At 46.6% G+C, this 26,282-nt stretch overlaps 1 protein-coding gene across 1 annotated transcript in view; it reads left to right on the top strand.

Annotated features, from left to right (window-relative positions):
- Positions 1-18,108, top strand: part of LOC136438475 (WW domain-containing oxidoreductase-like) — a 71,742-nt gene extending 53,634 nt beyond the window's left edge. The window contains exon 11 of the mRNA XM_066433276.1: positions 15,952-18,108. Within this exon, the coding sequence (XP_066289373.1) occupies positions 15,952-16,140 (189 nt within the window). The 3' untranslated portion in view covers positions 16,141-18,108. The remainder of the gene's footprint in view (positions 1-15,951) is intronic.
- The last annotated feature ends 8,174 nt before the right edge of the window (positions 18,109-26,282 follow it).

Below are 26,282 nucleotides of genomic sequence, written 5' to 3'. Positions count from 1 at the left end.
TTTCACTTTAGTTCCTTGAACCTACTTATAAGATCGCTTATTCCTAGAAATCCAGGCAACTTACATGTGTTAATATGTAGGTTTTCCTGTGATGTTACCAAACATGAACTGCATGATTGAGTTGTGTGAAGAAGGTGAAAAACTTCTTTAGAGCTTGTGTACAAGATTCTGGCTGGCCTTTGGAAGGAAACTGTAGGAGAATGAAATTATAAGCTTTCACTGCAATGTTAACACAAGCTGCTCCCTTCAGCTCGTAGTCTGTCAACAGAAAGAAGCAGTAAGTCAAGCAGTTTTTCCTGCCTGTGTTGTAAGACTGGCAGGTTCAGGCTGTGGTCTGTCAGCGGGGGACGGGTCTGACTGGGATGTCTCTCCCCGCACACGTGCGAGCTATGTACCCCGCACGTGCACCGCAGCACGTCCTGCAGAAGAACACTGTTCAGACTTAATATGTTTGTGAAGGTTAGACATCCAGGTAACCAATATATAAAGAGAATTCAAACTCTCTAACTCGTCCGGAAATGAATATCCGAATTCTTATCCAGTTGGAGAGTTTGAATTCTCTTTATATATAGTTCAGACTTGTGTAACAAACTCCTTAGCTTGTGTCTCAGTCAGTGGAGAAGTTTTAAAAATTCAGTCCGTAACAAAGCTTGACAGCCACTCAAGGTTTATGTTAGAGGAATGATACTGAAACAGTTACTGTTACAGTAGCACATCTTCTCCATAAGTCATCAAGATGGTAGTGGTACGCTTGAAAAAGAAAGAAGAATAATACAGTCAATCTGGGTCTCAGTAACCACTACAGAGACTGGAAGAAATGGTTGGCGAGAGGGGACGGTCGCTCCAGACAAGACGCCTGACTTAAGTATGTAGAATCGGACGGGACTGTTTTAATGTTGTCTATGGCCAGAGGTGATTGGCTGGCAAGGTTTGTGGTAACTGTCATTTCTACAGCTTGGAGTTACTGGAGGAGATGTCCCCGTTCAAGGTTCAAGGAGTTAGTGTCTGTACATCAGCTTTAATCATCGAAGCTTGTTCCTGTAGTGTTTATTTCTCCACCATGACCAAATCTGCACTGGGGTGGGGCACTAATGCCCCTGGGGTAAGACACTAATGCCTAGGGGTGGGACCAGCCTTACCCTAATACCCCTGACACCCTAGTGTGGGACACTTATGACCCTGGGGTGGGACACTAATGCCCCAGGGTAGGACCAGCCCTACATTTAATTGTATTTAATGTAGGCGGACTCCAGGAAGAATAGTGTAAAAATTGTAAAATTTACACCAATGGAGATCTGAATAAAACAAACAAACAGACAGACACCAAAGCCCCAGGGTGGGGGGAAGGATTGCCACAGAGGCCTCCTATCCTCCGTAAGTAATTAACAACTCTTGTCAAATTCATCATCCAGTTAACGCGGCGGGCGGGCGCACGCTCGGCTCTAATTGTTTCTGGGTTATTGCATCCGTTCCCACACGGCGCGGGGCGGCAGCGCAGGCTTTGATGTAGCGCCGGCCCGAGGGCGTCGGCGGAAACACCCCGGCGGGACGCGGCATCGCGGGAACGCCTTCATTAGTTCATTAGCACTCAAGTCTGTCTCCGCACCGCCATGCTGCATTACTGGTGCACGTTCTAGTCATTTATATAGCTAGGAAAACACACCTCAGATCTGTAACCTGTTTTTTTGGGTAACCCTCAGTTACATCTCAAAACTACAGCTTTAAACAGAAACAAGAACTTAACAAGACATTTAATGCCATGCTGCATTACCTTTTCTCTTTCTTGTCATTTATTTTGCCAGGAAAATTCATCCTAGGTCTCTTAACTCTCAGTTTTTAGATAACCCTGGTAACATCTATAAACTAAAATATTATGAAAACACAGAAACAAACAAGAACTTACAATAAGTGACACTAAAGATAAGAAGTTCAGGTTTTAACTAGGCCGTGAAATTTGTCTACAGGGTGGTTGGTGAGTGGTATGATGACACGTGAGAGGTGTAATTAAAGCTGTCATAGTGATCATATCACTAGACTTGTCATCGGTGGGCAATTATGGCATAGTTAGATGCCAGATAGTGATAGCATGGTTATTACATTACAGTACACTTCATCAGAGTTTGACAGTCTCTACTTCTGCATGTGGAGGAGAAAGCTTGTTTTCTTATCTACACAGCTTCACAGATGGATGGATGGATGGAGGAATGAATGAATGAAGGAAGGAAGGAATGAATGAAGCAAGCAAGGAAGGAATGAGCGAATGAACGAACGAATGAACGAATGAATGGTATCTGGTGATGGAGGAATAGAGAATGGAAAGGAAAAGAATGAACAAACTTTCTGTAGATACATCAAAGTTTCATCAGTAGTATTTTCTGTGTTAATTTAAAACAAGTGTTTGTTAGCGCAAGTTTTTACGGCTTCCGTGTTTCCCAGACGTACCGGTGTCAATTAGCAATCAGCGTTGTCGACGTGCGTCAGGTTTAATGTGCCGTGGCCCGCGGCACTGGGCCTGTCGTTCCGCGGGGACCGCTGCGCCGCGGGTCCGTCGGGGCCGCCATTAACCAGCCCTGCTGATCGTATCGCCTTCATCCGTTATGTCTTGCGTCGAGACTCGCTCGCAATCAGCTCCGTCACGCAAGGCGGAGTCTTACGGAAGTTAAAGATGTCGTGATGAACATCTGGGTAATCACACACGGCAACAAGATAATTCTTGTTTGTTTGTTTGTTTGCTTGTTAATTTGTTTGTTTCTTAGATTCATTGCTTCTTTGTTTGCAGAGAGGACTTGTAAGGCTATAAAAGGGTTTTCTCGACTTTTCTTAGAGTTGATTTCCTTGTCCCAAGGAAGAAGTGAGTTGATGGACTTAAATGATCAGGCTTCAGACAGGGAATCATCTCAAGGATTCTTAAAGATGGTGAAATGTAAGATGGAGACCTTGGTAACTAGTTAGGCTAGGAGGTATCAGACTGTAAGGTGTGGTTGGGACAAGTTGGTGAGTTGTTCTATGGTGTACTCGCTGTACTGTGAGTAAAACTGGGTGTGAATAATCCACAAGTAGTAGGAGGATCCCAAGGTCTGTATGCACTCATAGTTCATTACTTCAGGGCAGTACTGATAGATGTAGTCACTTCACAGTGGGGCGTACTCAGACTCTTTCTGAGAGCTAGAGGTGTGCTGGGTTCTTTATCATGCTTCTCTCTGTAAACACAGGACTGACTGCTGTACCACAGTCCACTAGGAAGACTGCAGGCCCAACAGGTAGTACTAGGTTTGGAAGTTCCAACCTGCAACCTGCAGGTGGTTCCAACCAATAGCTATAAAGCTTTGTGATCTTGTAGCAGGAGTCTGTTAATCCTGCAAACCTTGCTTTTTGATCCAGAAGCCAGATCATTTAAACATCTCTGGCCGTAGCAGAGCATGAGTGATCCAGACTGTGGCTCCTGTACGGTGTGTAAAATCTTGGATTACGACATAACTGTCCCCTCCTTAACCCATCTGACCCGCTTACATCCAGACAACAGCCCCTCGATGGTTCATCTGAGACTTACAACATAACTGTCCCCTCCTTAACCCATCCGACCTGCTTACATCCAGACAACAGCCCCTCGATGGTTCATCTGAGCCTCGGTCCTTCCTGCCTCCAACCATCAACTTGTCGGCGCTCCCTGATAAACTGTTTTACTCCTTATCTAACCCTTCCTCTCGCTCCATGCATTACCCTGTAATGTTCCCGGCGCCCGTCAGTTGTTGTTTATCGTGCATTACCGTGGTAACGATCGGCGACCGCGGGGGAAACGGGCCTTTGTTTTCCTGCGTACGATGACGAACGGTTGCGAGAAGACAGCCGTGCGGTCGGGGAAGTTCCTAACAGTGGAGACGGAGTGGGGCTAGCTTCCTGTAAACTCCGGCTGTTATGGAGTCAGACAATTCCAGCTGCAGCCGGAATGGGCTCTGCTCTCGTCATCAAAACTACATCCTATCAACTCTTATGGCCGCGGCCAGCCCCGTACGACCTCTAATGGCTGGGCTGTGACCTTGGGATTAGCCGCTCATTGAACCTTGAAATTTGCCTTATTGCCGTGGATGGAAGTTCATCAATAAGTTTCCTGGGTCTGTGTGAGGCGAGGAGGGAGGAACACTTCAACAGTTGGGTAGAACATACCTGAGTTCCCCGCCCCTCCCTGCCCTACTGATCAGGCTGGCACATTGGATATCCGAGTGCTCCTGGATCTGGTAATGTGGAAAATTGGTGGAACGGTTTGATTTGGCGTGCAGAATTGGCCGTGTCCAGACATTAGTGTCGTGTTACAAGCCGTGGAGAATCACTGCCTGTTCCCAAACATGCTTTGCACAGTGTTTAACACAGTCATTACCGAACCATGGAAAATGTTGTTACCAAACTTTTCCCACCTTTTATTTTGAATCACACTCTCTTCCACTCTGATTACCTTCCTATTAAAGTAGCCCCTTTGACAAATCAATGACATATGTGCACCATTCCCAAACATATCTACTGTCCCTACAACTAACACATCATATCATTGAACAATAGTATTACACTAAAGACTCTGACAGTTTTATTTTTGGATTTTTTCATTTATCTTTTTCCAAATTCCAAACTTCCATGCACAACCACTTTTCAACAAGGTCATTAGTAAGTTGCCATTAATTATGTATGGTTGGATTAGGATATTTACCTGGTAAGAAAAACTGAAGACATTAACACAACGATTGACACAATATTCCTTGGCACAGGAAACTTACCCCACACCAGACTGCCCCCTGCAGGGCAGCACCGTTGATAGATCCCGGCCTGAATGATTAAGGTGGCCGTGCGTATGGCTGGGAGGGCCCGGTGTTTAATAAGCCTTGATCTGATGCCCATAAGTATTTCATATCATTCCATCACTCATAACCTCTGCTGAAAATTACGATGGACCGGGCTGCCGCTCTCGTTCCTGGGATGTTAGCTTTGTAGGGAGTTGAGAAGGCGGCAGTTTTTGTTTTCTGTGTTTCAGTATTTGAGCTGTTGTTACATTTGGTGTTGGTAATTGTTATGACAGAAGGAGACAAGTTAAAGTTGTGTTATTCTTCTCGGTGCCGAGAACTCATTTCGGTTTTTCGGTTGTGTTCTTTACTTTTAGATATTTCATCATCATTAGTATGCCTTGTGACCATGTAGAGGAAACAATTATACCTTTATTTGTTGTTTATTTGTTTTGTTTGTGAGTGTTGAAGGTAAACATCGGCCCGACCCCATGACAGATGTTTGCTGTGCCCTGCAGCTGGGATCATGTGATCCGACAGATCCGAGTCGCAACCACCAAATCTGATGGATCGCCCGGATCAATAAATCAATTCCCGCCGAAATTGAGGCATGAATATTCAGGCGACCTTGCGAGTGACAGTAGCGTTGTAATTGTGGGGTTTATTTTGCCCCGGAGCGCGGCGCTCTCCCCGCCCGCACGCTCACATCTCCGCCTCCTGCCCCATAAAAACGTTTGCCGCCCATCGATTTCTCATTAGCAATTAAGGCGCACTGACAGTTTCAATTCAGGGGGAACAAATTGGGTGGCGGTTTGACCCCTGCGCCATACTTCACAGCTCTGTTTGCCCCCAGCCAGATTTCCCCGATGGACATCGCCACGGCAACCGGGACCATCTGTTGTCTGTCCGCTCTCCGCAAAAGCCGACGATCAAAACATCGACGATCAAAACGTTGCTCGCTCTCCTCTCACCGGCCCGATGGAAACGATTGTCTCGGTTCTCCTGTGTCTGTATCGGTTAGCACGGCCTTGACTCCACAATGGGAGGGGATCCCTCCAGATTTTATTTTATGAGGAATTATGTTATTACGTGGCTTTATTGGCTTTTTTAATTCACCCACCACCACTGCAGGTGGGAATAGAAGCATCAGGTCTACATTTAATCCTTATTGTCTAGGGGAGGTGTTTTGTTGGGGAGATGCTTTTTGAAGGAAAATACTTAAAGATTGTATTTTGTAGATTATAGCTTTACCGCTTTAGTGATCACAATAACTGGTAGAAAAGAAAATTATCAAAATCTATGATATTTTAAATTCTTAGCAGATCTATAAGAGGCAATAGCAAATTCAACTTCATTCTACTTTTCTTCTTCCATATGGCTTGTACTTGCAACCAGTGGCAAATCAATTTCAAAATCTTCATGTTAAGATTCAAAAGCAATATTCCAGTTGAGAGTTTCACTCTGAAGAGAACACAGGCTAGTGCCTGGAGACTTTGCAAAGTGGAGTTTCTCTGTTCAAAGGAAACATTTCCCAGTGGGTCCACCCAGGTTTCCCCTCCTCTCAACTCGACACAGTTTTCCCATCTCCTGGCTTGTCGGGAAAGTTCCTCCCTCCGTTCTCTGACTGATGATAACCGTCGACAAATCCACAATTATGGAGGAGCCATTTGAACGGGCCGGGCGGGAGTCCAGCGGTGCTGTACGAGGAAGATCAAAGAACAGTCGTAAACATGAGGGCAGGGCGCACCCGTCCCCGTAGAGCATTCCCACGCACCGCCCGCCGTACGGACGGAATCACTTCGGTACGAACTGGAATAAATGTGCGGCGAAGCGGGAACAACTTTGTTTGGAAACAAGGAAAGACTTTGGTTTTGGTTTTGACGTGTTGATGTGATATTGGTGGTGATGTGGGGAAGTGGTGGGGCGGTATAGAACTGGGCCGGGGGGGATTGAGGTGGTACATATCAGGGACAGTGGAGGTTGGGCCGGTAAAGATTGGGCCAGTATGAAACCGGCCAGTAGTATAGTAGAGACTGGGCCAGTGCTATAGTAGAGACCCGACAGGTACAGGGCCAGTGGAGTTTGGGCAGGTTGAGATTGGGCCAGTATGAAACTGGCCTATAGAGATTGGGCCTGTGCGAAACTGGCAAGTATAGAGATTAGGCCACTACAAAACTGGCCAGTACTATAGTTGAGATTGGGCTAGTACATAACAGGGTCGGTGTAGATTGGACAGCCGACAGAAATATCAGGTATCAGTGTGGGGTGAAGACTTCAGTATTGAGGTCCTAACCAGCAGAGTGACTGGTGAGGTGGTAATGACCAAAGCTGACCGGTAAGGCCGGTGACGTGGTGACAGCAGACTGACCAGACCAGTGACAGCCGGACGATAACCAGACAGCGACGGCTGCCCGAGTCCGCCACTCCGTCCCCTCCCTCCATCCATCACCTCGTCCGGCCGACATAACCGAGCGGGAAAGTTAATTCTTCTCCCCTCTGGGGCGAGGCTGCACAATATTGGGCTTTGTGCGGTGATTAGGGGTGATGCGGATGTATCACCGCCAAATTTACTGCCCCGACTGGTATTGATTGGGCCGCGGCGGATCACAATGGCGGGGGAGAGGGCCGGGGCCGGTATTGGAAGTCAATATCCCTGATTAATGTTGGTAGTTTTCAAGGAAATTAGACACAGAATGTGCGACGTCCTCCATCAGTGCCCCATTTAGCCGCCCTGCATAAATTTCCCCGCCGATCAATGGTTAATTTTACGTGCATGAGGGATGTTCGAGGCCGGGGGGCGGCCGGGAGACAAACCGTGCTCCTGACACGGCCGTGCCCCGCCGCCATCGCTCCTGACGCCCCCTTTGTGTCGTTATCTGCCCCCGTATCATCCCTGTTCATCCCTCGCACATAAACACTCTCACCTGGGATCCCGCCGCCGACCCACACTCATCACTCAATCAATAACGGATTCCCGCGCACGCCACACGCACGGCCACCGCTGGTGCACGCCCGTGCGGGCAGCGGCAATTTCAAACGCGTTCGCCCGGCAGCCACGGTGCGGCGAGGATAATCCCATCCCACGCTCCATTGATCTGGACTCTCCCCACCGCGGCCACTCTGACTCATTTCCCTGGTTCTCAGACTGTTTCAGGTTAAAATTTAGCAAGAAAACAACATGGAAACAGGCTGCATCGGCCTGTTGTCACTCCCTGTATGAAACTGTTTGCAAGAAGGAAAAGCTGCCTTACAAGCTTACAAACTTCTAGATTTGCTTTTGATCTGTAGGTTTAGCATCTTATTTTTGAATCCGCGAACCAACAAATTGACTTGGTTTGGCCCGTGGCCCAGGAAGGCTTTTGACATCCCTGTAATCCAGCACAAGGATCCCCTGGGACACTATTCAGACTGTGGGCTTAGGGAATCGGTTAGCCTTATTGTTAAATCCTTTAATACAATTGTTATTGGTCATACATATGTAGTTTTACTTGTATCATGGTGTAATGTTGTGATTTCTGGCAATCTTGTCAAAACATTGTTGATCTTTCACTTGAATTGTTTTAGGAGAAACCCTGAAACATAAGATGCTTTTACCAAAATCACTCAGGATATTCAGATGACAGCAAGTCTTCAGCGATGGCTGGTGTTCTGTTGTTCTGTTTGAGGGATGGTTTTCTGGTTCAGCGCATGGCGTTTGTTTGGGGTGTAAAACAGGGCATGTCAGCTCTCCGACCCTGAACTGTGTCGTCTGTCAGGCCTGCGCTGTACCGGGCAGGGGAGGGCAGGGCGGGCCGACTTGTCGGTGGTTTGGGGAAGTCCCTATTATGAAAGAGTATCTAGAAATAATGTAGTGAAGGTTAAGGGAGAGTATGGGAGCCCTGGAACTAACTAGGATGACACTAGATGGCTAGGAATAATCAATGCAAGCATGTGTTTCCCTATGGCTTGTTTGTTTTTACTAGAAAAGCTTAGCATACTCTCCGTTATTGAAAGGGCCATTTTACAATTAACTCATAGTACTGCCTGTACATTTCCTGCCACAATTCTAATCCGGGGGAAAAATGCTACCTGTAGCAAATCAAGTACAAATGGAATTATTTTGTTTTAACTTGTTACAACAATCTTAATCCTAAAAGCAATTTAGGCAATTATGTGTTTTTTTTTATCATAGAATCCGGTATGTCCTAATTATGACTATGATTATTTGATAAGCACTTGACACCTGTAAGTTTGGGAATTTTAGTTATGAAAGCATAGTTACCTGATTAAGACTGCTTTGATTATGAAATTATAGTTACTTAATTATGAATGTTCTTATTATGAAAGTGTAGTTACCTAATTATGACAGTTCTAATTATGAAAGCAAAGTTACCTAATTATGACCGTTGTAATTACGTAAATACAGGTTATCTAATGATGATGAAAACTATTGATTTTTAGCTAACTTTTGTAACAGCCCTTGACACCGTTGCCATGGTAACAGCCAAACATCCTACAAGTGGCAGAAATCAATAATTACACAACCTGTGATTTTGTAACTTCCAGGCAGACAGGATTCCTGGAAATCGGTCTAAAGCTCTGTTCTTGTTACCCTTAATTCTTTTAAACATGTCATTCCTATACAAACTACACACATATGTAGGAAAATGTCTTCATTAAATGATAATTTTATTGTGCAACAATTGTATACAAGGTACAAAGTATGGCTGGTACATAACTACAGTAACTGTTCTATATATATGTGATACCGAATACAAGAGTGTATAGTATGGGTTTAGAATGTGTTCTTACAGTTATGATAATCATGATAATGATACTTGATTATGATATTAATTATGATAATGATAATGATAATATACAAATTGTAGAGCCATTAGTCTGGAAAGTTGTTTTTTGGCTCTGTTAAGTTTACTGGTGTGAAAATAGCAGAGATGTGCATTAAAGACCAGAGAGTTGAGGCTACCCAGGCTGATATCCCAGGTCCAGGATGTAGGTCACCCCTTGTGAATAGTGGTACAGCCCAAAGCTGTATTGTGTCCCCATTTGATTAAGTCTAACTCAGACTAGACCACTGTGATAAGAGGTAGAGTCAGGGTGTGATCTGTCCTTGCTGCCTGTAAAAGGACAGCTTGTATAGAGGGATGCTGAACTACCTTATTTATTGTCGACTTTCTTAATTAATGCAGTTTTCTTCTAGTTGGTCACACTGACATCAGTGGAATCCCTGAAAGTTGTTAAAGTCGGCTGGTGTTTGCTGTTGTTCTTCCAGCCAACAGTCCAATGCAATATTGTTTGTCTGGTTAGTCCTTGCCCCTGAGATGTGACTACAGAGTAAGTTGTTTATAAGACCTGCATTGGGAACAGTACAGCAGACTCAGTTGTGATCAGAACCCGTTACGACAACATCTCCCGCCCAGGGCACAACTCCCAAACTACTCCAGATAGAAACCACTGATAACCAGCATCACTCATTCTCATAACCACAAATTAATTAGGCTGCGGTCCCAGCCATATTTCCCAGGGTGCCACCTGATGGATGGGTACCTCGTATTGTGCCAGTCCCCATTGCCACGGCGATGGTTGCCATGGCGACAGTCGCTCAGGCGTGGCAGGTTGATGGGAGTGAACAGGAGCGGTGGGAGGGGGGCGCTCCCCTGTGACTAACCCGTTGTGGGAAAATCTGTTTGTAATAAACTACCATCGACGACCAAATTGGCCGGGTGTCTGTCATCGCCATGGCAACCAGAACACACCTTGGCGACCTCGTTTCATCCACTGTCCAGTCAATGTCCTTCATATGTTAGAGGTCATGGAACATTGCAGGTCGTTTAGTCGTTCTTCCTTCATCACAAGTCTTGATGCCTGCAATATGGAGCCCTTCTGATGGGCCTGTCCAATGGAAAGTGCATTGGACAGGCCCATCAGAAGGGCTCCACCTGCAGCAGGTAGGGGTTGATAAAACACTCGGAAACAATTTCTCCTGCAGAAAAGAAAAATTAGTATTGAAAATTTCCCTTCCCCTGACTGCCAGCCCCGTGCCTGATGCACCCCTCCCCTGGTGCCCTCCTGTCAGCTGCCTGATGATGCAGGCAGCGAACCTTTTGTCCTGCCGGAAAAACAACAGGACACTGAACACTGAGACATTAACATCAGAATAGTACATCCCCAATGGGTAGGCAACACAAGAGGTTGTCTGTTGGGTAGTCCACAAAACATGAACTTTAAGCACATCGGAACCTTCATGAAATAAAGGAGAGAACGTTACCTACTAAACTTGTCAACTCTGTCCCCCTACCTACCCGCTAGCAGCACTAGTTGCTCCTGTAATTTGGTGAGGGGAGAGGTTGCTAGGCAGCCCCACCCGGCAACAGAGGAGGGTGACAGGAGGTGTTTCGGGCAATGCCTGATGGGATAGTTGTTAAAGAAACAAACAAACAGTCGGACATTTCTGACATTGTTTCAGGAGAGAGGGTCAACGCGGTTGGTCGGAAGGGGAAGTTGTTGGGATTTAACCCAGTTTTATAACAAGAAAGACAGATACATGAACAGTGGACCACGGCTTGGAACGTGCAGTCCTGAGGATTGCAGTGCCTTCCAGTATTCTGCAGCGATGTTCGGGATTTGAACCCTCGACCTTCGGGTCCGGAGGCAGGGTCGCTGACCGCTGGACCATGCGGGCCACACGTGGATGCCGTCCGTCCGAGTCATGGACATCAAGGACACAGCCGTCGTAAACTTCGTTATGTTTGTTCTGGGAGGTGGGGGGGGTACTATAGCCTCCTAAGGGGGGTGACATGACCACCCCCTGTAAGAAAGGACAGAGACCCCCCTTCCTCGACCATGTACGCCCCCTGTCATGCTGCTGTATCCCCTGTACCAGGCCTGACTGTGTCCCCTATCGTAAACTTAGTTATGTTTGTTCTGGGGGGTGTACTATAGCCTCCTGAGGAGGGAGGGGGGGTGACACGACCCCCTCGTACGAAGGGACAGATAAGCCATGTACGCCCCTATCATGCTGCAGTGTCCCCTGTACCAGGCCTGACTGTCTACCCTGTTCTCCTGTAGTTTCCTCCTCCGTACCTCCCAGCGAAACACTTCGGGCGCGGGAACGTTAGCGGTGTGCACTTGACCCGTCTCGTTGGCGGGGATTTACGCGGCGCGGCGTAAGCGCGTGTGATTGGGCGCGGCTGTTCGGACGGCGGTGTGACAGAATGCCGGGTATGCCTGCCATGTAGCCGCCCCAGCCCCCGCCTCTCTCACACTTATTTTGGGCTGGAGCCGCGGCCTGGTTAACCCAGATCAATACTGAATAAACACCTCCTGGATAAATCATGCCGGCTGCATGTCCAAACTTAGACCCCTGCAGGCCAGGACACCACTGATGCTGGGACTCTCAACAGCTACATTACAACTATTGGTTGTTCTGTTTCCACATTATAAATCATGCCGGCTGCATGTCCAAACTTAGACCCCTGCAGGCCAGGACACCACTGATACTGGGACTCTCAACTCTTCTGAACTATCATCATCTACATTACAACTATCGGTTCTTCTGTTTCCACATTATAAATCATGCAGGCTGCGTGTCCAAACTTAGACCCCTGCAGGCCAGGACACCACTGATACTGGGACTCTCAACATCTACATTACAACTATTGGTTGTTCTGTTTCCGCATTATAAATCATGCTGGCTGCATGTCCAAACTTAGACCCTGCTGGTCAGAACACCACTGATGCTGGGACTCTCAACATCTACATTACAACTATTGGTTGTTCTGTTTCCACATTATAAATCATGCAGGCTGCATGTCCAAACTTAGACCCTGCTGGTCAGAACACCACTGATGCTGGGACTCTCAACATCTACATTACAACTATTGGTTGTTCTGTTTCCGCATTATAAATCATGCAGGCTGCATGTCCAAACTTAGACCCTGCTGGTCAGAACACCACTGATGCTGGGACTCTCAACATCTACATTACAACTATTGGTTGTTCTGTTTCCGCATTATAAATCATGCAGGCTGCATGTCCAAACTTAGACCCTGCAGGCCAGGACACCACTGATGCTGGGACTCTCAACATCTACATTACAACTATTGGTTGTTCTGTTTCCGCATTATAAATCATGCTGGCTGCATGTCCAAACTTAGACCCTGCTGGTCAGAACACCACTGATGCTGGGACTCTCAACATCTACATTACAACTATTGGTTGTTCTGTTTCAACATTATAAATCATGCAGGCTGCATGTCCAAACTTAGACCCTGCTGGTCAGAACACCACTGATGCTGGGACTCTCAACCCTTCTCAACATTCACATTACATCTGGCAGTTCTTCTGTTTCAATAGCCTGAATAAGTTTCACACATTATAAACTGACTAAAATGACTGAAAGCTGCTTAACTCCTGTGCTAGTATTCTACATAGAGGAATTGTCTATAAGATCCTATAACCTCCTTGTTTAAAGCTATCTAGTGAGGACGCTCCTACAGTGCTTGATGGCAATGAGTTCCACTAACAGTACAAAAGCTTTTGGAAAATACACATTTTTGGGCACATCAATCCTAGGTTGATATCTATGGTACTTGAAGGCATGACTATTGTTCTTTTCAGGGCAGGTATTTGATACTCTGTAGTCGTTATGTCCACCAGTCTATGAGTCATCACGCATGGTCTAGACATTTTTCTTCCGTCGAAGGTACATGATCAAGTAAAGTGTTCTTGTAGAGAGAGTTTGTCTCGTCACAACTTCTCCGTAGCGCCTACATTTGAGTGAGATTGTCTCCGCCGGCCGGTACAGAGTCAGTCCGCTGTATTTACCCACATATCGGCCTTGTGGAGCCGGTACAGAGTCAGTCCGCTGTATTTACACACATATCGGCCTTGTGGAGTTGGTACAGAGTCAGTCCGCTGTATTTACCCACAAATTAACCCCAGCTCGGGTCCCTTGCGGCCGCCTTTCACATTCATGAGGCGCTGCCGGCACACAGGCCCATTGTTCCGCGCCCACAATGGAGGCTAATGGGCTTTTTGTGGGGAAACTTATTGAATCCATTGACTTGTATCTGGTGGTGCCCGTCGCGGGGCGGAGAAGAGCGCACATTTCCCGCCGGCGTTATCTGGGCGGCTCACCTGCGGCCGCGCGATGCTTATCGCCGGACATCGTCTCCCCGACACGCGCGGAACCATCGCTGTCAATCATTCCCGTGTCTCCTCACAGCTTTATCACTCATCAAGGTAACCACAAACCCGCCTCATGTTTCCCACCAGATTCTACCCAACTGTTGTCCAGCTCTCTCCTCCATAACTCCTTCTCTCATTCCCTCCATTAGTGTCGGTCCATCTCTCTCCTCCACAGGTCCCTCTCTCATTCCCTCCATCAGTGTCAGACCATCTCTCTCCTCCACAGGTCCCTCTCTCATTCCCTCCATCAGTGTCAGACCATCTCTCTCTTCCACAACTCCCTCTCTCATTCCCTCCATCAGTGTGGTCCATCTCCCTCCTCCACAGGTCCCTCTCTCATTCCCTCCATCAGTGTCAGACCATCTCTCTCTTCCACAACTCCCTCTCTCATTCCCTCCATCAGTGTGGACCATCTCTCCTCCACAACTCCCTCTCTCATTCCCTCCATCAGTGTCGGTCCATCTCCCTCCTCCACAACTCCCTCTCTCATTCCCTCCATCAGTGTCGGTCCATCTCCCTCCTCCACAGGTCCCTCTCTCATTCCCTCCATCAGTGTCGGTCCATCTCTCTCCTCCACAGGTCCCTCTTTCATTCCCTCCATCAGTGTTGACCATCTCTCCTCCAAACATCCAAACCCCTTGCCCTTATACTAGTTATAGACCCACAGAGAGCCCCTCCCCCCACCCTACCCAAGCCGAGGAGCGGAGCTTGGGTAGCGGACTAAAGCTAAGAAGGCTGGACTCCAGGCTACAATCCTCCCCCCCCCCCCCCCCCCAGCCCTCATGGCCCCACCGAGGGTTCCTGCAGCCCCCATCCACCCTGATCCACATGGCTGCTTATGGCTCCTGCCCCCCCTGCCCTAGGCCATCCCCCTCCCCCGGGCTTACCCCTTCCCCCCCAGGCCATCCCCCTCGCCCAGGCCAACCCCTTCCCCCCAGGCCATCCCCCTCGCCCAGGCCAACCCCTTCCCCCCAGGCCATCCCCCTTGCCCAGGCCAACCCCTTCCCCCCAGGCCATCCCCCTCGCCCAGGCCAACCCCTTCCCCCCAGGCCATCCCCCTCGCCTGGGCTAACCCCTCCCCCTAGGCCATCCCCCTCGCCCAGGCCAACCCCTCCCCCCCAGGCCATCCCCCTCGCCCAGGCCAACCCCTTCCCCCCAGGCCATCCCCCTCGCCCAGGCCAACCCCTTCCCCCAGGCATGCCCCCAGCCCCGGCCCTAATAGAGTCCTGGGTTCTAATTGTGCAAATTAAATGGCTTCTTGATGACTCCCTGCTGCCTGTCGATGTGTCTCCTGAGGATGCTGATTATCATACAGTCTGCTTTGTAATGTAGTTCCTGCTGCCTTTATGGGATAGTCTATTAAAGAGTAGCCTCTACCAGACTGGTGGGTTGCTGAAACATAGTAGAAACTGGTTGAACATTAAGCCTGAAGGTTTAGCCATCCATGCAGTTACTAAGATGATGACAGTTACCAATTGTTACCAACAGATACTAGTAAGTTGTTCTCCACTGAGAATCCGTATTTTGGCTGATTTCTACACCAATTTTCTATACGACAGACAGGTCTGCTAGAGACCAAGATGTGAGACTTTTTCTTTAGGATAGTTCAGCAATTTACCATATCATATATTGGGGGGCAGTCCTAAGTTTCAACAGCCCTATGTTAGGGTTAGGGTTAGGGTTAGGGGTGTCGAAACAAAGGGGTGTTGTGACATTGGGATGAAACCACACATTGTATCCGTCACTTGAAAGTTTGGTTGGTTGATTGATCTACATGTGGATTGATCTATTGATCAGTTGATCCATTGATTGATTAAGTGGTCCATTGATATGTTGATCAATCTATCCATTGAATAATCAGTTCATGTATTGATTGATTATTTGGTCTATTGATTGGTTGATTGATCTGTTGATTGATATATTGCTCTATTCATTGATTGGTTGATCTATTGATTGATTGGTTGATTGACCTGTGGATCGTCTGTCTCCCCTGCAGCAACAGGGCGCGGCGACGAGCGTGTACTGCGGCACGGCGCGGGAACTCGAGGGCATCGGCGGGATGTACTTCAACAACTGCTGCCGCTGCATCCCCTCGCCGGACGGACAGAACGAGAGAGCCGCCGTCGAGCTGTGGGAGATCAGCGAGCGCATGCTGACGGCCAGGACCAGCAAATTCAGCCTGTAGCGCCCCCGTCTGCCGCTGCATCCCCTCCCCGCACGGACAGGACGAGAGAGCCGCCGCAGACCAGCAAACTCAGCCTGTAGCGCCCCCCGTCTGCCACTGCATCCCTCCCCGGACGGACGGGACGAGAGAGCCGCCGCAGACCAGCAAACTCAGCCTGTAGCGCCCCCCGTCAGGTGGGGGATAAACACTACTGGTAGATCATGTTGGTCGCTAGTTTGACCTTTAGCACACTGAAGAAGCTGTTTGGCTACCAATTCTCTATTGATTACAAGTTTAGGCAGCAGGGAGAAGGTTTAATCAGTTTGGAAAGACACCAGGATGTTTTAGATAATCAACTTCAGAAATTCCAAGTGCCCTTCCAGATCTACAGTGGCTGAGGCAGTGCCACTCTGATTTCTTGGTTCTCCGATTTATAAAGACATCATGTTAGACTAGAATATCAACGTAGAAACGGGAAAGTCTGTACCTTGTGTGTAATATACGCAGTTTCAGGACAGAGTTAGATGACAGTTTTTCTCCAAGGCCTTTGTTTTCATAATGACTTTTTGCTTTAAGATTTTACCTAAACAGTCCGAGAACCAAGGAACGTTATTGGTGCGGCCTAAGTGTAAGTGAGTACCAGTGAAGCACATCAGTTATCTCCAAGTAGAAATGAGGTGTAATGAGAAAACAAGTCACAACTTGAATATTGTTCAGATGAGAAAACAAGCTGAAGCCTGACATCTGCTTGGAGATGAGATGATAACAGAAGTCTGTTGTTTCCTGATCTCCAAGCAGATGTTAGGATGTGGCTCAATCTGTGTTTTTGCAACATTTAGGTTTAAAAAGTGCAATACTAGAAAAGAGTGCTACATGTAAATGTTGCAAAAACAGATCAGAGAATGAGCCGAGTCCTTATATCTGCTTGGAGATTATTGTATTCCTTGGTTTGTGTCTGCCTGTTGCGTGACATATGGGTCGTACCACCGGACTGACGGGGGAACAGTTTCAGCCCTGGGGTGAAATGACGTGATAGTAGAGATATTTGTTTTTAATCGCCTCTGACATCAGAGTTAGTCTGCTTCCACAGAAATTGTACATAATTAATGATGTTAGATGCATTTTATAAGAATTGCCCAAAACACGTATGTATGTATAGTGGGTTGTGATGACTTTTAAACTGCTGTTGTTTCCAGCCAGCTGAAGAATACGTTCTATTCTGCATGGTTTGAGGTCAGCTGGGTGCAACTGAGGCTGTATTGTACCCAGAACAATGAACGTCAGGGCCAGACTAACGCAGCTGGCCGGTTAACGGCTGTATTGTACCCAGAACAATGAACGTCAGGGCCAGACTAACGCAGCTGGTCGGTTCTCGGCTTCTCAAGGGAGCAACAGAGCAGTGTGAGGGGTTAGAAACTGCAGAGAAACGTGTGGCGGGTCGGGATGGTGATGCACTATCATGTAGGCTAGTTGCTGTTGTGTAATTTTGCTGATCATTCCTTAAAGCTCCATGGTGCACTTATGCTGATCAAAGGCATCATCATGTCACTTTTATATGTGCAATAAGAATAAAATGTAAAAGTAAGCAAACCTTGTTTTTTGTAAGAGCAACCTTTTTTTAATCTTTGAAACTACTTGATTTTTTACAATCAAAATATTTAAGATCAAATTGACAGTTTCTATGGAATATCTGTTTCAAGTCAACTAGTGTCTTAAAAAAGCTACTTTTTAAATTATTAACTTAAGCTCTAAATAAAAGTGTTTTTGTTTGGAAATTCGTATGTGCTCTTTTCCACTGAGACCTTTTTATATGTAAACATAGAATACACTTTCAAGAGATAATTGGATCAAATAACAATGGAACAATTGACCCCAATAAACCTTCCCCATTGGAGTGTAAGTGATAATTGAGTTACTGACTCTGCGGTCCATAGAAGATTAACCATAAACCACAGGGTGGCAGTCGTTAATAAAGTACCTGCTGTTTTATTGCTCTGCTTGTTTGTTTTGCTTATGTGCCCTGCAGTGTATGCTGTTGCACTGAAACATAAACACACAGACAAATCACCTCCTCATACAGGGGGATCTCCAGTCCCAATGTTCAGCTTGTATATGTTAGAGACCTTGGCTTTAATAGCGCCCTGAAGTCCGATCTGGCCTAGCGCCCTGAAATCCGAGCTGGCCCAGCGCCCTGAAGTCCGATCTGGCCTAGCGCCCTGAAATCCGAGCTGGCCTAGCGCCCTGAAATCCGAGCTGGCCTAGCGCCCTGAAATCCGAGCTGGCCTAGCGCCCTGAAATCCGAGCTGGCCTAGCGCCCTGAAATCCGAGCTGGCCTAGCGCCCTGAAATCCGAGCTGGCCTAGTGCCCTGAAATCCGAGCTGGCCTAGCACCCTGAAATCCGAGCTGGCCCAGCGCCCTGAAATCCTAGCTGGCCTAGCGCCCTGAGATCAGAGCGGGCCTAGTGCCCTGAAATCAGAGCTGGCCTAGCGCCCTGAAAACCGAGCTGGCCCAGCGCCCTGAAATCCGAGCTGGCCTAGCACCCTGAAATCCGAGCTGGCCTAGCGCCCTGAAATCTGAGCTGGCCTAGCGCCCTGAAATCCGAGCTGGCCTAGCGCCCTGAAATCCAAGCTGGCCTAGCGCCCTGAAATCCGAGCTGGCCTAGCCCCCTGAAATCCGAGCTGCCCTGAAACCTGAGCTTGTTTAGCGCCGTGAGACCCGAGCTTGTTTCGCGCCCTGAAATCCGAGCTGGCCTAGCGCTCTGAAATCCAAGCTGCCCTGAAACCTGAGCTTGTTAGCGCCCTGAGCTGTGAATGCCCAGATTTAAACCTGTCCAGCTGACTGCCAGCTGAATGAAACTCTTTAATTGCCCAGTCTGAAGTCCTGAACCTGCAGCCCCCTCAGGCTCAGCCAGCCAGCGATCGCCCAGCCGTGAAGCTGCACTGAAGCCTGCTCCGTCCCCCCAGGCTACCCTCCTGTCTTTTGTGTGCAAGTGTTGTTCTCTAGCATCGCTGGAGGCTGGTTTGTCTGGAGACAAGTTTGGGCACTTCTTGTTGAAGTTTGTCCTTGAGGTAGAGTTTAGAGAACTATTACAGGAGGGAAGACTCAGCTGAAAACTTCAGAACTACTAAGGCCGAAGAGACTAGTTCTAATAGATCTTGTATTAAAAATATTTAAAAACTAAGTAATATCACTTCTAGATTTAGACTCAAGTTTTTTTAGCCTGGATGCCAGACCCCCAAACTCTGAAATATCTATCGTGTGGAGACCTGTAATATTACTTTCAAGTTCTTGTTTAAACTCCAAGTTGTACAGTCATGTTTTTCAGAAAAGATGTTTCCAACTTGTATCCATTTGTTTAATGGCTTCAGGCTAAAGTTGTTTTCCATCAGACCGGTTTCAGTTCAATGGTTCTGCCTTCAGACGAGTTGATTCTCAACTGTTTGTTTACACGACATGCTAAGTTTCACGTCATGGAGAAGAACTTTATTGCACGACAATTGTACATGGTACAAGGTATGGCAAGAATTCGGTAACATAACACAAAGTGGAAGTATACATAATTACTAATACAGTACAATAAGGGCTAGCATACGTTTTCGATATTATGTTATAATCATTGATTTGATCATTAGTGTCAGTATTTTTTCTAATGTGAAAGCATCATGTGTTTTACATGGTTCCCGGACATTGTCGAGTAAAGACGACAGGACTGAAACAGAAAGCTTGGACGAAAACTTGCATTTGACTATACATGTATTCCCTCTTTCAAACTGTGTGTACTAAAGTATGGACCCTACACTCAGGCTTTTTTGTTTATCTACCAGTTCAGCCCAGTAACCGACAGATTGCCTTGGTTCTGCCCTGCCTGGTTCCCTCCAGGCAGTGGTTCTTACCTGACAGACAGGCAGGGCTGGAGCCGTCTCCGCCTGCTGGTGACCTCTGCCCTCCTGGTAGGTCTCCAGACTCCACTAACAGCTGGGACCCACAACAAGTGGTGCCTACACAGACCTGGTGCCTACAGCTGAGGAACAAGTCTACACACATCACAGGCTGGAGATGTGTTTCTCTTATTGCTGGGACCCACAACAAGTGGTGCCTATAGCCCAGGAACAAGTCTACACCAGGCAGCTTGGGCTGCAAATGTGTTACTCTGGTTGGAGATGTGATCTAGCCTGGAGTTCAGCCTTATCAGGTTTGATCCGCTCCTAAGTAGTGATGTTGGGAGCAGACCAAAGCTATCACGGCTGGACTCCAGGCTGGATGTGTTACCTGATGTCCTGCTAAATCATTCCCTCTGTTGGTAGCCAATTTTTAAGAAGGTTATGTTTTCAGGTCTGTGTGTCTGTCTGTCTGTCTGTCTGTCTGTCTGTCTGTTTGTGAAAACCATAACTCAAGAAGTTGTGGCTGTATCTTTATGATGTTTGGTATGTTAGTAGGTGTTGGCAAAATGAAGAAACGATTAGATTATTGGCCCCTATGGCCTAGCAGCTTTTCGTGGTACTGCAGCAGGGCTTCCGGTCTTGTGTGTTGGGGACCCCAGGTGGAGGCTGCCTCCTCATATGTACCACCGAACTCTAAGCAGATGTAGGGTGCTGGCTTGCTGTGCACGTTTTTTGAACAGCAGCTCGTAAGTCTTTATAATGTTGCATATTTTTCTCTCCTGACATCGCATACAAAACACGGTGTAAAGATGTGCACAACGCATCAGCTTGGAGCTGAGGCAGCCGCCTCCTTATTGGTACTCAGCACACACTTGAGACTCTGTCACCACTTTCTTATCCCTGGCCGCCTCCTTGGTCTGTTTCTTCAGGGGATTCTCACCGCAGATGTTCCTTATTTCTGAGCTGCAGCGTTTCTCAGAGCCACACTGATGTTTCACTTTTACTTCTTACAAATCCTTGACATATCAATTGAACTTAAAGCCAGGCAAATTCAATGTCTTGTTTCTCAAAATAAAAAAAAAAGAAATTTATTTGAATTTGAAGATCAACCCTAAAACAGAGTCTGAGGGGAAAGTCTGTACCTACCGGTAATGGTACACACAGTTTCTATGAGTTAATATAATCATATACAAGTTCCCCCCCCCCCCCCCCCAAGTTTTCATCTTGACCTACTACTTGATTTTTGGTTCAAAGGGTCAGGCAACCGAGGAAATAGATTATTGTGGCCTGAGAGTTAGTTCTTACAATGACCCATTGGCTTGAGCAGCTGAGCTCTTATATGTAGTCTGTAGTCCCTGTGCAGCTGACATGCCGTAGCATGAGCCTCTAGCAACAATAAGGACCCAGCGTGTTGGATTCGGACCTTCAGCTGGCTGCCAATATGGTTTGTGCTGCTGCCCAGCGGGGCGGAACAGAGACAATGGGCGGGCTCAGTACATTTCACCCCTGGTTAGCTTCAACAGGGGCTCCGTTACAGGGCTAGCCTGAGACACTGGCTTTGTGTTACATGGGATTAGCCTGGGACCTTATGATACAGCTTTGTTTTACGTTACTGATAGCCTGAGACACTGCCTCCTTAGGGTACTGGCTTTGTGTTACAGGGAGTTAGCCTGGAACCTTATGATAGAGCTTTGTTTTACATTACTGATAGCCTGAGATACTGCCTCCTTAGGGTACTGGCTTTGTCTGTGTTACAGGGGATTAGCCCGGGACCTTATGATAGCATTGTTTTACATTACAGATAGCCTAGGACACTGCCCCCTTAGGATACAGACTTTGTGTTATATTGCAGATGTGAGGACCAATACATATACCAGTACTGAACTAAGGCTTTGTGTTGTATTACAGATAGACTGGGTTCCTACCTCCTTAGGGTACAGACTTTGGGTGGGAACAATGGCCGTGCTCCATATATTTCACCCCTGGTTAGTCACAACACGGATTGTCTTGCAGGACGGATAGCCTGGGAACTTGCCTCCAGAGGCTACGGTTGGTTGCACTAGCAGCAGGCATCGCCCAGGCAACGCTCTGTCCTTCTACTGCAGGGGTACAAGGTCACCTTGTTCTCTGTGACCTCTAAAGCCAGTTTTGTAGGTCACTGGAGCAGACAGGAAAGTGTTTTCTTGACAGGAAGCCGTTTATTTGAGATTTGGAACTTATCATTTCATGATGACTTGCAAAACTTCCGACATTAAGAGTCATACAAGGACAACCAATCAAATCAAATCAGATGTGATTGTGCTTTTTTCTTTGGGCTTGCAAAGATGAGATTTTGTGTAACGTTGGGTAACCTAAATTCGTGGGGTACTTAAAGTCGGGATTTTTCGAAAGCGGGGTATTTAGGGATATGTGCTAGATGCAAAATCAGTTATAACGCCAGCAATGCAAAGCAGATAGACTAACGTATTCAGAACACTGGCTGAAAAGCTTCGATAACCATGCATTAGAAGTTGGCGACGTCAAAAACTCTCCGTCCCTTATTGACAGAGTCTGGGGGCTTCTTGGGAGAATCACCCAGCACGGTTGTTCGCTGGTTTATAAGACAAATGTCACATCTCCTGCCTGCTAAACACAATTATTTATAAGACAACTTATTACAATCTCTTTTGCTAACCTGCAACTGGATTCTAAGTGTGATCAATCATCAAAACTCCTCTCTGTTGCTACAACCTACGGCACGTGTATTTTCCCGCCGCCATATTGTTAACCAGAATCCTGTTGTCAAGCAGACGACAAAGGTTTGTGAGGAACACTTTTTTGTCTAAATGCTGCGTGTGATAGTGGACTGAGGAAGATATTTTCCTCAAAGTTTGCTCCTAACACAACAAGGAACACATGGACATAGTAGTATTACCATTGCTACGGCATCCAGCTAACTTCCCATGAATAATGTAACGTTACACGTTGCCCGATGATGACGATGGGCCGACTTTGAGTGAAGTTCTACCGACTCAACACACGGGTTGTTCCGGAACTGGCCTGATGTGTGCGGTACGGCCGTTTTTTCGTGTATTTTTTTTACTTGGACACGTCTATATCCATAGCACTCTCCTCAAGCCAAGGATGGAACGAATAGCTGCTGTATAAAATGTGATTAGCGGTAAGATATTCAAGACGAATCTTCTCTCCCGAATTAATGTGCCCCCCTGTCCGACAGCACCATAATTGTGCGTGCGGCGGACGGTAGTTTCAAGTTGAAATATTATGGTGTCAGCACGACTAGAGACAAAATCTACCATATATATGATTAGTGCAAAGATAGTACATGATACTGACAGAATAATAGAAAAAAAGGATGGTTTATTGTTCTGCTAGATTGATTTCAGTCAACCATTATCGGAAAAATCCCGAATTTAGGTTACCCAACGTTAAATGTAAATGTCACTCTGAAGTTGTTGTAAGAAGTTGACTTGCAAAGCTTTTCCAAATATCAAACACAAAGTACAACAATAAAAGAAAGATTTATGCGACTGTAATTATTTTCTATAAGCTTCCAAAGTTTCATTATCTGGCTCTAATCAAACTTGTCTATCAGCTGTAAGTTCCCTGGCAAGGTTGGTGTGTGCCACGTGTGTGTTACTCCGTACCACATGTTCAAGTTTCCTGTGCGGAACACTATGTGCAGTGAGTCACAAGGACAGACAGACGACCTTGATAATCACGCCCTTCAGACACAATAGAAATGTCGGGATGACATGATGGAGTCTCTGTGTGGTTTGAACTTGACTTTGGGCTGCTCCTGCAAAAACAAATTTGGGCAAAATAACTCCAGCTGTGGTTTGAGTTTTTGGCCACTTCCCCAAACCTTCTCCCCCATCCTGTTTTCTGACAACATCCCATCGTCAGGAGCCGGGCACAAAAGGAGTTAATATTTCATCACTTCGCCTGAAAAACAAGTAAAGTTCATCATCGTGCCCTAAAGCACAGTTGGCAACTCAACATATTTGACCAACCATGAACATGGGAGATGATTGTGGTTTGCACGGATGACTTTCTAAACAGGTTGAACCATAACCTTCTTATGAAGTTGGTCTGGGACATCGTTACCTTCTTGTGACTTGCCCTGCTTTACTGACAGCTGCCCATCAGACAGTCAAAGTCATGGTCAGACGAAGGTAACTCTCTTCCAGCCAACCTCTGCTTGGAGAATATTCGTCAATGGAATGGAACATGGTTTACAAACAAACAATGGCTCTCGCCGGCTTAGTAATAGTAAGCTCTACGTACGAGATAGGCTTTTCTGCGTCTTACAATATGCTTTTTTTTCTGATGTCATATCAGTTCTGATTATACCCAATTTCAGAATAAAGCACTCAATGCTTAGCCTAAACAATCCCAACTTTGCTAAGCAGGCTACCACACCTCCCCAACCCCAGTTCCAGTCTATTTCTGCGGACATCAGTGCCGCCTCATTAACCCTCCTCCTCCATTGGAAGGTTGTTAGCCGGGTTCACCCCGAGCCCTGTTACCGGTGCAGCGCCCTTCCCGGTGCACTCTCTCCCAGCAAATCTCATTCCTGCAGGAATTTCCCAATAAAAGTGTTTGGAGCCGCCAGCATTCCTGTGCAGGCACTGGAGGAAATTGTTTCTGTGCAGAAGACTCGTTTTCCATGACGGGAAGTCGGGCTGTAGTTTTCTGCAGAAGACTTGTTTTCAATGGAGTGAAGTTGGCCTGTAGTTTTTGTCGACTTGTTTTGCATGAAGGGAGGTCGGCCTGTTGGCTCTGAGCTGTACTTTGTACCCTGAGATTGACAAGTCTGAAGTTGGAGGTTAGAAAAGTGCCTCCCAGCTCAGTTTCAGTTAATCTTAAAGGGTTTCTTTTGGGGTTCATCCCCTAGCAGCAATCTGTGTTTTTAACACAATTTCTTATATATTTTCACATTGCCGAGTTCTGTGTGATTTTTTAGGGCCAGGATGAAAGTTGAACGTATCAAAAGTTATTTTTCCTCCAGTTAAGAGAATAAACTTTGAAGAAGCTTGGTAATTTAGGATCACTGCCTGAATTGTTGTGGCATACACATGTACCGGTATACCCTCAGAAGAACGCAAGACCACAGCACTGTTGCTGAACTCATAGCTGTTCTTCCCTTCTCTCTGGAAGTGAAATCTGTTGAGATTAAGCCCTAAATGCTGTGATCTAGGAGAGAGCAGACATAAGACGTAAACTTTTCACCCTGTAGCAGAGATGATTTATGGAAGATTACCAGCATGGCAGACACTTGCCTGAGGGCTAATTACATGTTACGGTATAATGATAAGGGGTGGGGATAAATGCACACAATGTTATGAAAACAAGTGGCTGGTCTCTGCTCCAGGGCGCTTGTCTAACTCTGGGGTTGTTCTGCTCCAATGCTTTATCTTCAGTTTTTGATACCTTCCAAAGAGCCGAATATAATCTCCAAGCAGATGTAAGGCTTCGGCCTGTTTTGAAAACTTATTTTTGCAACATTTCATACATCTCTATACATGCTGTATGGAAAGGCAAGGAGAGAAATAAAGTACCTCCTATAAAGATGTACAAAATACTGTAAAAGATGTTCAAAACAAACCGACCCCACACGTCTGCTTGGAGATGACCTGACAGTCCTGTTTGACAGCCGGTTCCCTCCCCGTCCTGCCCAGCGGCGAGACCTTTCAGCTCAAACAGGTCTGAACCAGCCTGGGGGCTCTGTCTCTATCTGCCATGTCTACAGTTGTAGGGTTGTACTGCTTTATTTTCAGTTGTCCATACCTGATAATCTAATAAAGTCTCCTACAGACACTCTCCAAGCAGAGGAGTGGGTCCGGCTGGGTTTTAGGTTAACACCCAGTGAGACAAAAAAAAACATGACAAAGTAGAAAGTCCGACAAAAAGCCTAAAACACGTCAAAAACCAGCCAGACCCACTCCTCTGCTTGGAGGGTACCAGCAGATTCATACATAACGCTTTGGCCTGTTTTGAACTTCTTTTTGCAACATTTTTTGCAACATTTTTTGCAACATTTTTTTGCAAAATGTTTTGCAACATTTTTTTGCAACATTTTTTGCAACATTTTTTGCAACATTTCTTGCAACATTTTTTGCAACATTTCTTGCAACATTTTTTGCAACATTTCTTGCAACATTTCTTGCAACATTTTTTGCAACATCTCTCGAGGGGTGCCATATGGTAAAGCAATGAGATAAATTAAGTTCACAGCTACAACTACAAAACACTTCAACAGATGCATAAACCAAACCAGAG

The sequence above is a fragment of the Branchiostoma lanceolatum genome, chromosome 7, assembly GCF_035083965.1.
Source record: "Branchiostoma lanceolatum isolate klBraLanc5 chromosome 7, klBraLanc5.hap2, whole genome shotgun sequence".
Lineage (NCBI taxonomy): Eukaryota > Metazoa > Chordata > Leptocardii > Amphioxiformes > Branchiostomatidae > Branchiostoma > Branchiostoma lanceolatum.
Note: the sequence above shows the minus strand (reverse complement) of the source record. Positions and strands in the feature narration are given on the sequence as shown.